This window comes from Triturus cristatus, chromosome 9 (assembly GCF_964204655.1).
Source record: "Triturus cristatus chromosome 9, aTriCri1.1, whole genome shotgun sequence".
NCBI lineage: Eukaryota > Metazoa > Chordata > Amphibia > Caudata > Salamandridae > Triturus > Triturus cristatus.
This window is the reverse complement of record NC_140592.1, coordinates 92,169,617-92,181,820: the sequence shown is the minus strand read 5'-3', so window position 1 is coordinate 92,181,820 and position 12,204 is coordinate 92,169,617. Positions and strand designations below refer to the sequence as shown.

At 43.4% G+C, this 12,204-nt stretch overlaps 1 protein-coding gene across 7 annotated transcripts in view; it reads left to right on the top strand.

The window, feature by feature from the left end:
• LOC146797467 (protein SSUH2 homolog) overlaps positions 1 to 10,921 on the top strand; it is a 249,177-nt gene extending 238,256 nt beyond the window's left edge. For all 7 annotated transcript variants that reach the window (XM_085624496.1, XM_085624498.1, XM_085624495.1 and 4 more), the window contains 2 exons: positions 8,152 to 8,259; positions 10,593 to 10,921. In XM_085624496.1, coding sequence (XP_085480622.1) covers positions 8,152 to 8,259; positions 10,593 to 10,733 — 249 coding nt within the window. In that variant the 3' untranslated portion in view covers positions 10,734 to 10,921. The remainder of the gene's footprint in view (positions 1 to 8,151; positions 8,260 to 10,592) is intronic.
• The last annotated feature ends 1,283 nt before the right edge of the window (positions 10,922 to 12,204 follow it).

The following is a 12,204-nucleotide window of genomic DNA, read 5'->3' as shown; positions in this document are numbered from 1 at the left end:
ACCTATTGGCGTTGTAAATGGTAATGGTTTTTACTTATGTGTTTTTGCTTGCCGGAGTGGAGGGACCGGGCTTTCCAAAACTGTATGTGTGTTGTGTGCCTTGTGAGTACATGGGGTATGGCAGTGTGCTATACAAAGACTTTATCTCCTTGATGAAGAATTTTTTGACAAAATAAACATAGGTAGGGTAAAGCAAGGCATTTGAGTACGTGGTGGGGGTTAGGGGAGAGAGCGGTGTGCAGTGTGTCCCAAATTGCAATACAATAAGAGCTCAACCGAATGAGTGTGATTCAATTTAAAATCAAGTTGTGCGAAGAAAAATATTTGGCTTTTTATTTATACATACAACAAACTGCAAAAAAATACAAGGAAAATTGCTGTACAGTAGACCTTGCAGTGTGGAGTATACCAGCACTGAAATCGTCGGTAAAAAAACAACAGTGTCCCTATGAGAGGGGTAAGGTCTGGGGCAATCGACTGACTGACACTGCATGTTAGAGATGTTATCTGTGAGCAACTTCTAGTGCACGATTTTTTAAACCTGTGTTCAATGTGACAAAAAAACTGTACATAGTTGTAAACCTGGATGGCTCTCCATTTGAGTTTGCTATGGACAAATACCTCTACGAAAAGACAGCCAATACCTTAGGGTACTCCACTACGCTAGCACAACGAACCTGCACGTTGCTTTCAGAAATATTACAAAAGCATTAGAGGCGAAGAAGTGGCAAAAAAAACACGAAGACATACTACCCAGCATGATGTAAGTGAATGTTCTCGAAATAAAACTAAATATGTAAGTGAAATGCACCCACATCTGTAATGATACTAAATAACAAAAAACAACTTGTATCTACACCATCTTCTCTTGTTAACTAACGGAGTAAAAGCACACAATTTACTCACCAAGTTCGGATAAACGGAAGGTAGTCAGTCTATTGCTGAAATGTAATTGGTTCAAAACAAACGAGGCATACACGTTTAAATGATGCTGGTTAGTCAATCGAAAACACGTGATTTGGCCACTATATGTGATGAGACTAAACAAAACACTTCAGATATGTTATACATGCTATGACCCAAAGATTGAGAAAGCCTAAACACACTATGTGTTGTAAATGATGCGTACAACAAATAAATAGGTCTTTAAAAAGAAACAACACATAGAAATTAAATATGAATGAAAGAATAAATACAATGACAAAACCAATGCTGTGCAGGCCTGGTTATTGACCCCGGTCAAACGCACCTTGGACTCTGATACCACGTGGACGGTGCGAGATACGGGGCAACTGACTGTATATGGCAGCAAGGCGGGTAAGGCACTGGAACGGACTACACCAGAGCTAAGTGACGCCCCTAAGGGAATGAGCACAGCGGCACAATCAGGGAAGGCCCTGCCAATTGTAGGCAAAGGGTGTGCCGTTGCGTGGGGCTAGACTGAGGTAGGCAGTGACAATGACAGGTAAGTGCACCCGCTGTGCTAGTGAGCTCTGCTGTGTTAGTTGTTCCATGTGTCCTCCTCTGAGCTCCTTGCCATGCAGCTGTACTGTTTACAATTGCTACAAGTTTTAGAGTAGGCCATATGCACGTTAATGGCTGGCAAACTGTTTGTGGATCCAAGAATGTGAGAGCCAGAGCTGGGTGTACGGTGGGCCGAGTCTGCACGGTACGCTCAGCAGCTGCAGCGCTGGTGGTGTACACCGAGGCTGGGTGGCGGTATGGGTGATGACGGTGGGGACGTAGATACAGAATTACATCGCGCAGCGCAATGAACAAAAGAAAGAATTATGAGAGGCATACACTTACCGTCATGGTGGAGGTGCCCCGTTTATCCCTTTCCAGGCTCCCGTTTCCACCGCCAACTTCACCGCAGTTTGTGAAAGGGGATCGAAATAAAGATGCAAACGTATTTGGCACGAGCATACGCCATAAGTGCCATATTTTAAAACGTAGCGCCAGTGACGAGATGAAGCAGAATACAAGCAACACGAGGCCCTTGATTTGTGAAACTGAAAGCATAACCATTACACGTATTTTACCAAGCCCCGGGCGAGGCAGAAGAGATGCCGTGAGCAAAAGAGATGTCGTGCGCGTGCACAATCTCCTGTCCGGGCAGGCGCGGCAAACAGGAGACAGGGAGGGAACAAACATGCCTCCCTTGCAATCAAAAGGGAGCATTTTTGACGCACACCAATAAAAAGCATGAGTGGAGCTTCCACCCCGCTTCCGAAGTAAAACCGACAACAATAGATCTCGCAAACGAGCAGCGCATGCGCTGCAACGCTAGGCAAGACCTAAAAAAAATACCCCTCTCCTGTACCCCTGCATGACCCCCTCCGCACCAAACGTTTCTATCAAATATTACTCCCCTGCCCTGAACCCTAAAAACGGACCTGTGTGACTCCCTTCCTCCCAAGCCCCCGACCTGTCTTCAAACTCTCCCTGAGCCCTAGAAGTAGACCTGTGCCCCCACCACGACCCCCAGCTCGTCTAAAAACTACCCCTACCCTGTCCTAAAAATCATTAAAATCATTTATTAATTTATTTATTTTTTAAATTAAAATAAATAAATTTGAACATATAAATTTAAAATCCCCCTGGCCTTTCCACAACGTCATCTCTCTAGCTCTTTTGAGACATGACGCATGTCGTACAGAGGAAGCAGAAGGGTCAGTTTCCTCTAAGGACGCCGATAAACCACCCTTAACCACACACATACCTTTACCACACACAGCTTCATAACGTAACTCGTTGTAAAGGCGTGCATGGTTAAGGCTGTGCGTGTTAATGGTAAATGTGTGGTAACGCATGCATGGCTAAGAATATGCAGGGAAACAGCTGCTTTGTAATGGCTGTTTCCCCAATGAAGGGCAGCAGAGTGGTAGTGAGGGAATTGGAGGAGGAGTTCATGGTTGGGCACCAAAAAAGATTGTCACACCTGGCGCCAACAACGATAAAGCTGGCCCAGCTCCCTGCACAGGCAACATCCAGGCGCCATAGAGCAAGAGTTTCTGCGCTGCCATCAGCATAGTGTTTGTGCTTCTTGCACAAAAAATATGGGGCATATTTCCGAGGGCCATATGTCATGCTTGCACCATGAAACGTGGTACATGTATGAAGCACAGCTCCAAGTCATATTTTTGTAGCCATGCAAAGACACTTTGCGTGGCTTTGAATGGCTTCATAAATATGGAGTATTGGAACGCAGCACAAATCGCTGCGTTGCATTACTCTGCGCAAGAGAGGCGTTTCATTGGCATTGTGGTGGGTGTTTCCATATAGATCGCATGTTTTTTGACACATTCCCAGAGTTACCAAACCTGGTAAACCTGGGAATGCGCCGAAAAGATGCGCCTCTCCAGATGAGGCGTAACAAGGAGAAATATGTTTATTTCTACAAATGTTTTCCTCTTTCTATGTGCGCTGCATTCTGCACACATAGAAAGAGGAAAGGCCTCTATGGATTGTTTTTGTGCAGGAAGGTGCCCCTTCCTGCACAAAAACAATCCTGGCTAGAACACAGGCCCCCTTGCACCATGGTACAAGGGTGCCTGCATTTGTGCTAGGTTGCTGAATAGCACTAGTGCAGGGTGAAAGGACAGGAATGGACCGTATTGGATATATACGGTTATTCCTGCCCTTTCACTGTGACGCAGGGCAGTGCAGAAAGGTAACTTGCTGCGCTCTTCTGTGCCACCATTCCTATAAATATGCCCCTATGTTTTAAGGGAATTTTATCTTTGCATATGTGCTGCAGAATGGCCTTTTGTTATGCTTGTACTTTGTGATTTTTTAACAATCTTTATGACTTATTGATACATGGATGACAGCGCTCCCACTCTATTGTTCCAGCACCATTGGCTCCATTTTGCACTGTAGCGATTCTACTAAGGTGTACATGGACAACAGACATTTTAATTGAGGCTTTTAAAAGAAATATTGACAATCTTTAACTAATGTTGTGCTGCATTCTGACACACATGTATCAGCACTGTTATTTTCAATAAAATCGTTTTATTTTTACAAATATTTTATTAGCTTTGAGTAATCAATCTACCCTTTACTAAACTTAATGGTTTTCGGTAAAATGCATTTATTAAAGCGAAAATATTGGGGCTTATTACAAGTCCCTTGCGCCACCGGTGCATCACTTTTAATATGGGAAAAGGTGCCATACTGGTGACGGAAGGGGCTTGTAAAGAAGACCTATTATTTGTATCAGGAGGTAACAACAACTAAATGCAGCGAACAGGCCCGCGAACAAACATAATTAGGCATGCACACATATTTTGCCATTCTTTCTAAATCATACTGCCATAAAAATAAACGTACATCATGTACAGAATTTGAAACTAATGTTATCACCAATTTGAACAGTTCACCTAATACCAGTCAACATCTACTCCAGGTGCTAATTAATAAAGTAACAGACTCCACCTATAAGGCTGAGTTGGGTGACCTTTCTGCCTGTATCAGTTGGATTATATATCCTTTCAGAATCTCAAGTAGTCATCTGTTACGTGCCTAGTGCAAGGTCGGGCAGTTTACAGAATGCCTTGCTGGATGCAAATATTCAGCCTCCATGACTGTGGGTGGATTGACATTCAGTACTTAGCTGTACTGGCTATTCTGTTCTTCTGATCAAGAACTTTTGCTGCTACTACAAATGGCAATTAACAATTAAATTAAAATGATAAATAACTACAAATTATGAATTATATTTAAAAACATTAACAATTATACAAACAATGTATAACATATACAATTAAAATATAAACTAAAATACATGAAGATAATTAAACAATCTATATTTTTTACAACTATATTTTTGTAAACGATATTAACAACACAGATATTTTAAACAACATTATTTACAATAAAAAATGGATATTTTTGTAAATAATATTTATGCATCACGATATTTATGTATGAGGATAATAAAAACTCAATATTTGTGCAGCTCGATATTAAGGACTTAATATTTTGCCCGCATACCCTAATAAAACCCATTCCAACACACTATGATCACAGATGGTCTCTGGTCAACTGATATACAGGATGGCATATTCCTTACAAGCTGTACCTGGAAGAGGAAGGTTTCACCCATGCTCTTCTAGCCCACTAACATTACAGGTTCCCTACGTGTGATGCCATGTTGACTATGCATGGAAACTGCCCCAGCCCACCATGACCACTATCTTAGAGCTCATAATAGACAAATGATTTGAGTCGATTAAGAACTGCTTGTGGCTCAACAAACTCATCACTAAGCCTTACTACCTCCTACCTTTAGCTATTGTGTGAGATAAAAGGAAGCACAGTGTGGTGCAATGTACAATTCCACAACACAAAGTAACCCCACACAATGCAAAGCATCACTAGACGCAATCAACTTTCCCATGCAAAATATATTTTGCTGCAAAGATTTGAGGCAACTGCAACAACAAACGCCTTTGCACTAAACCCCTGATAATAAGTGCAGGAGGAGGAATAACAGGGCAGGAACAGCAAGCACCCCTGGGATTCCACGTAAAGTGACAACTACTAGGGAAGAGTGATCTGGCTTTGTGTGAAAATGGAACAAATATTTCATGTGATATTATCACACGAAATGTGCAAATTCAGAAAAATTACACATTTTACACTCCTTATGGTTGGGCAGTTGTCTTTGCATTGAACTTTTTACTGGTGGGTGTAAAAGAACTTAAGGCAAAACGGATCTAGTCTTATTATTACAGCAATGTATAGGGTTTCCTGTCAAAAGCAGCCGAATGTTAATTAGTATGAATAAAGTTGGTGGATTATCAGATTCACTAGAATTAATTGTTCCTGAATGTCCAACGGGACAGACTCAGAAGTGTTTACCTGCCGGGTTCCAGATTAGCATAAAATGAATAGATTGTTTGTTCCAAGTGAAAATTTGTGGGATTTTGTTCCATGATCCTGCCAGAAAGTGCCAGGCTGGACGTCAGCTTGTAACTAGAGAACACTTTAAAGTTTCACTTTTTATCCTGACTAGCACATCAGTGTAGGGACCTTCTAGAAGTGACTTGGTCATAGGTCCAGTGTTAATTAGATCTGGGTGGAAATATTAACTCTGCATTACTCTTGTAACGTGGAACTACTAATAAATTCCACCGGTGAAACTGATCTGCAGTATTTGGTTTTCCAATAGGGCTAGAAGAGGGAGCAGTCCCTTTAAACCCAGAGTTTCCTCCTCTGGCCCTGTTTAGAAGCCACTGACTGCACTGCAGTGCATGCCCCTCGGCACCCTTATGTACTCAGTGTATATCAGGGTGCTGATGGATATGCACTTCAGTTCATTTGGTATTTGGCAGCAATATCTCTTAGCGTGAAATGCATCCTCGCATCCATTTATAGACGCAAGAGTGCATTTTGCGCTAAGAAAATCCACCAAATGCCCACCCCGCCTGTTGCTGAATTTTACAGAATCTCACGCAGTTTTATTGGCATTCCGAGGAAACAAATTCCGCCAATTCTGCCCACCCCTAGCGTCAATGGATCTACTGGTTTTTCAGCAAGTGTAATCATTTTATGACAAGATTAGTCATTTTGGATGGACGCAGATCTGAGGGAGAGGTTGATATGGCCAAAGATCTAAAGGAAAGGTTGGCATCTCAAGCACTGATGTAGAACTCAGACGTCTTCTGAAGAATACAAATTTGGTACACTGGTACCCAGCTCTCCCCATCAATAACAATATTAATTTACACTTGTTCTATATAATGCTCTCTCATACTTGTTAGTGCCGGGTGCTAGATAAAAACACACAAGATGATGGACGGAATGTTGCACATTGGCAAAACATTCACCGCCAGTCACAGATCTGGGTTTATTCCATCGTTATTTTGCTCACCACGCCACCCCAGTTCAAACATGGCCATATGCAAATCAGTCTTGACCCTGTGCCTCATGGGAACAGTCCAGCCCGAACTGCCAAGCCATGTCTTCCCTGGACCGGAATCAAAGCATCCTATGACTGGTTTTGGGGTTTTACCCCTCTTCAGCCAGGATAGCTTGACTCCAGTGGCGTAGTGAGCACGGGACCCACATCTGGGCATACCCTTCCCACATAGGGCGAACAGCAAAACACACAAGATGATGGATGGAATGTTGCACATTTGCAAAACATTCACCCCCAGTCACAGATCTGGGTTTAATCCATCGTTATTTTGCTCACCACGCCACCCCAGTTCAGACATGGCCATATGCAAATCAGTCTTGACCCTGTGCCTCATGGGAACAGTCCAGCCCGAACTGCCAAGCCATGTCTTCCCTGGACCGGAATCAAGCATCCTAGGACCGGTTTCGGGGTTTCACCCCTCTTCAGCCAGGATAGCTTGACTCCAGTGGCGTAGTAAGCATGGGACCCACGTCATTTGCATATGGCTGGGTTCAAACTGGAACAGCATGGCGAGTAAAAAAACGATGGATTTAGGCCCAGATCTCTGTACTGGGGTGAATGTATGACATTGTTCTGCTTTCTGTCCATCAACTGTTGTTTTTGCATTTGTCACCCCGCGTGGGAAGGGTATGCCCAGACGTGGGTCCCGTGCTCTCCATGCCACTGAAATCAAGCTATCCTGGCTGAAAAGGGGTGAAACCCCAAAACCGGTTATAGGATGCTTGTTTCCAGTCCAGGGAGGACCTGGCTTGGCAGTTCGGGCTGGGCTGTTCCCATGAGGCACAGGGTCAAGACTGATTTGCATATGGCTGGGTTCAAACTGGAACAGCATGGTGAGCAAAAAAATGATGGATTCAGGCCCAGATCTCTGTACTGGGGCGAATGTATGACATTGTTCTGCATTCTGTCCATCAACTGTTGTTTTTGCATGTGGGTGCTAGATAAAGCTGTTAAATAAATAGTTCATATACTGACAATGACTTGCTAGTTATTTCTTTGACATTCATCCTTTAAGTTGTAAGATCTTTGGGCCATTACTGTTCTATCAAAAGCGGTCTCACAACTCTCAGTGCTAGGCGCTACTGAAACAGTTAATAAAATATATACAACTTTTAATTGATCGAGCCATTGTGGCACGAGACTGCACATACCTGAGCTTGTGTCCACGTAAACAATACCTTTGCAGGCCAGTAAACTCTTGAATCTTTTCTCTACTCTCCAAGGTTGGGCCAGTTATGTCTTTTCCTGACCCTCTGGTGACAAGTGCTTCATTGAGCTACGTCCAGCAGCACAACGCTCAGTTTGCAGACAATCCACGAATAATAAGACAGGTGAGAACACAATAATGTTATAAAAAAAGTGACTGAGGCAGAAGATGTTTGTGGATCAGTTGGGTGCAGAGGACAGAACATTCACAAATCCCTTTGGCAGTGAATGTGCTATGCATTTGTAATCTATAGTGCAAACTGAGCACCGTTAATTAAGGGAAGAGCTGGGAGACATACACCGTATGCATCAAGTAAGCATTATACCAATACACCTTACACAGATGACATTTCTAGGCACAGGGAGCTTAAGTAGAATTATGTTGAGTCAATCGCAAAGGCCGGGAGCGGCAGCTCAAGCCACCAGATCACATCCCCCCACTTGACGCTTAACCTGTCACCTGGAAGGAGTGATGCAAGTGGTACTCTATGTGACTTGGGCATAAGGTGTGTATAATCTGGGCACGAATGTCGAGAGCAGAAAGGATCCATCCAGCTTTACATGTGTGCACAACTGGGCTTGTAGATGGGTCTGGTACATTTGGGCATTAACGGTGCCAGAATACCTTGCTTTAGGAGCATATATCTTAGTTGTTATGTTATGTTATGTTAGGGTGATTTATAAAGCGCAAGATTACCCGAAGGTGTCCTGGCAGTTGTGGTACACATGACCACCTGGCTCTGTGCATTTATATAGCAATCAGGAATAACTGCTCACACCCGGATTTTCCAGGTGGCTTTACAACATTCTAACAAAAAAATGCTGACATTATCCGCCTGCTTAACTTATCAGCGGGACTGCTGGTGGGCGTGTGGAATGTGAGGACCAAGGTGAAAGGCGCACTTATACCTGTTCGGGGGAGTTTTATCTGCTCCTTTAGTACTGCGACAGGCAGTGGGCTGGGCTGTACAATGCTACCTGCAGCAGCCCAAACCCCTGCACTGTTTCTCAAAGGCCCAATGTCTCTAGGCCTGGAATTATTGGGTCGAGAGATGTCAGACATGATAATTCCAGCCCCGGTTACACTTGTATTTGCAGTCTGCATAATTTCTTAATACATCTCCTACTGAGTACCCAAGAAGTGTAAAGAAGAAAAAAACAAGGATGCAGTCCTTACCGGGGTCGAGAATCACCTCTTTAATGTGCCGCGAGTGGGGGTGACTTTGACCTAGCTGTCATCAATGCAGTGCTCACTGTCTCATATGCCCAACTTGTATTCCGTCTCTGTCGGTGCTATGCATGTGTCATGACTGCTGTAATGCTGCATATTTTGTTGTTAATAAAAAGTTATTTAAAAAAAACAAGGATGCAGTCCTTTTCCATCTATGTACCCCATATCATGGACAGCATGGACAGCATCCCCAAATCCATCAGGGGCACCACAAAGCTGCTCCAATGTAGGAAAGACCTAAAGATGCACTACTTTAAAGAAGACCACGCTACAATTTTTTTTTTTACGGAGTTGTATATAGCGTGAACTTGACCCAAAGGTATCAGGTATCAGAGCGCTTTACATAGCACCAGTTGCATTACATGAGGACACCAGTCTGAACCCAAAAGCGAGCTGCGTCTCCTATTACTCATTGAATGTATAGCTGCCTTTGAGTAGCACTCCAATGCTTATGGCTGGGTTTGCGATATACAAATACCATATATATCCATTCGAAAAATGGTGCTTATCATATTTCATACATATGTGAATAATCTGGGGACGAATGCTGCACACAGCAATAGCAAAATTATGGAACTCTCAACTCTTGCCTTTATCAAGTCTTAGGACTTAATTTAGAGGAGCGTGGTAATGGGGTATATTGCGGGCTACCCACAGCCCCCTTGGTTTACACTTCAGCTCAGGAAGTGCCTCCAAAGGCACATAGCTGTATAGGCCATGCTGCAGTGCTTCATGGACACAGAGCTGTGTGGGGCCCACTTCCTCAAGGTATGACTCTGCCTGATGTCTAACTTTATTGGATTCACAAACCAATTGTATGACTTTTCTCATCTTGGAAACACAGAAAGTTCTCATGTGAACAGCAAAACTAGGTGTGTTTCCAATTTGGTAAAGGGAAACCTCTAGGTCTACCTTCCCCCGTTACTCATGTGTAGGGCGGGCGGTTTATCTGAAAACATTTTCCTGAAGAGAAGAAACACAATTAATGTAAACATGCAGATTAACCAATCCAGACAATCCGTCTGGTCTGCGTAAAACATTGTCAAAAGTAAGACTTAATCCAGCTCAAATGTAGATATGTTGTAAATCTATTCCTTCACTGCTATATAAACACTCACATGCTATGGTGACCTGGGCACACGGAAAGCACTCTCCAGACAATTGTAGTGTTCTTGTAGGACTTTGGTTGGTCTCAAGGTGTCTCTGCTGTTTTGCTTTCTTTCTTAGAGACAAACCATCGAGCTGGTTGCACTCACCAAGGTGAACTATACCTGGGGCGAGAAGCCGCACACCTATTTTGTATATGGAGAGGAGAATAAAGTATACACCGACAACTATCCAGCAAAGTGCTGTTGCGCTGTGATGTGAACAGGGAGAAGTCACTGATGGGCATCCCATGGATCGAACCTCCAGCCAGCATCACATAACCGGCCGAGACAATGACTATATCATGATTTTAAATCAAGGAGTATGATTAACATCTAAATGTGGTTTTGCTATTCATTTTTAAAGTTTCATAATTTTTTATAATATAAAATTATTTTCTGAAAAAATCATTAGTTGCATTTATTTTATTTTAATACAGATTTACAAATATATGGGCTCATTAGGATGGCGGATGGACTGGAGTCCGTCCGCCATCCTGGTGTAAACTGGGACCGTCCGCCATGCATTTTAACATTGCGGCGGTTGCTGCTGACAGCAGCATCCGCCGCGATGCTAAAATGTCATGTGGTCCTGCCACGTAGTGCTGTGAGATGTAGGGGGGTACTATGAGTACCCCCAGTGCACCCTCGCCTCTCCTAACACAAGGGGGGCCCGCAAAGGGCCCCCAAACCCAATCCCCGCCAGCCTTTCCATGGTGGTTCCACCGCCTTGGAAAGGCTGTCTACAGCCATCATCGTAATTTGGCGGACGGTGCCTGCTAGGCACTGCCGCCATTTTACCAGTGAAGATAGCTCCACCAAGCAATCCTAAGGATTCCCTGTGGCGGTTCCGTAGTGGATGGTCTTTGCGACAACCACGGTGGAGGTGAGATTCCCCCTGCCATCCTAATTTGGCAGGGGGAACCTTACGGTCGGTGTACTGAAGGACCGCCACCACATGGCTGGCGGTGGCAGTACTTCCGCCATCGTAATTGATTCCCTAGAGTGTGGGACTTAGGCCCTGATTACGAACAAGGGGCAGGTGGAGGTATTTACTGAGGCACAGCTGAGGTGTTTACCGGATTCAATAAATACTTATATTCCTAGAAATTAAAAAAATGGGCATAACGTGGAATTTGGTGCCTATGGTACAAAATTATATATGTCTTTGTAATTAAATGAGCATTAGTTTTCACTGTAAAGTACAGCAGATTTAAATCTACAGAAAACTGACCTGAGGAAAATTAAGTGGGTCTGTTGTTCACTGTACCTGGTAATTCGGTCATGTGGAAAACTCAGCAGGGTCGTAATTCCAATCTCTGCGTAAACTAAATAGATCAAGATAAGTGGATGAGCAAAAAGTGACAAAAAACCTGATTTAAATTGGTGGTAACAGAAAATATTTTGATGCTTGAAGTAAATGGAGAATCATTTTGTGGAATTACTTTGACCAATACTTATATACAATGTAATTTCACTGGTGCATTCTCCACCAAATGATAATCCTCCAATTGAGAACTTTCCACTTCCCTCAAATCTCTTAGTTATACAAAGCCTTTCATTTTCACAACTAGATACAATGACCCCTTGATTGGCTTGTAGGTACTTTCTGAAAAGAATTATGCTTGGCATCAGGGAGTGCCAACACATGAAACTGCAAACATGGGATTCATGCATCCTCACAAGAGCCAAGC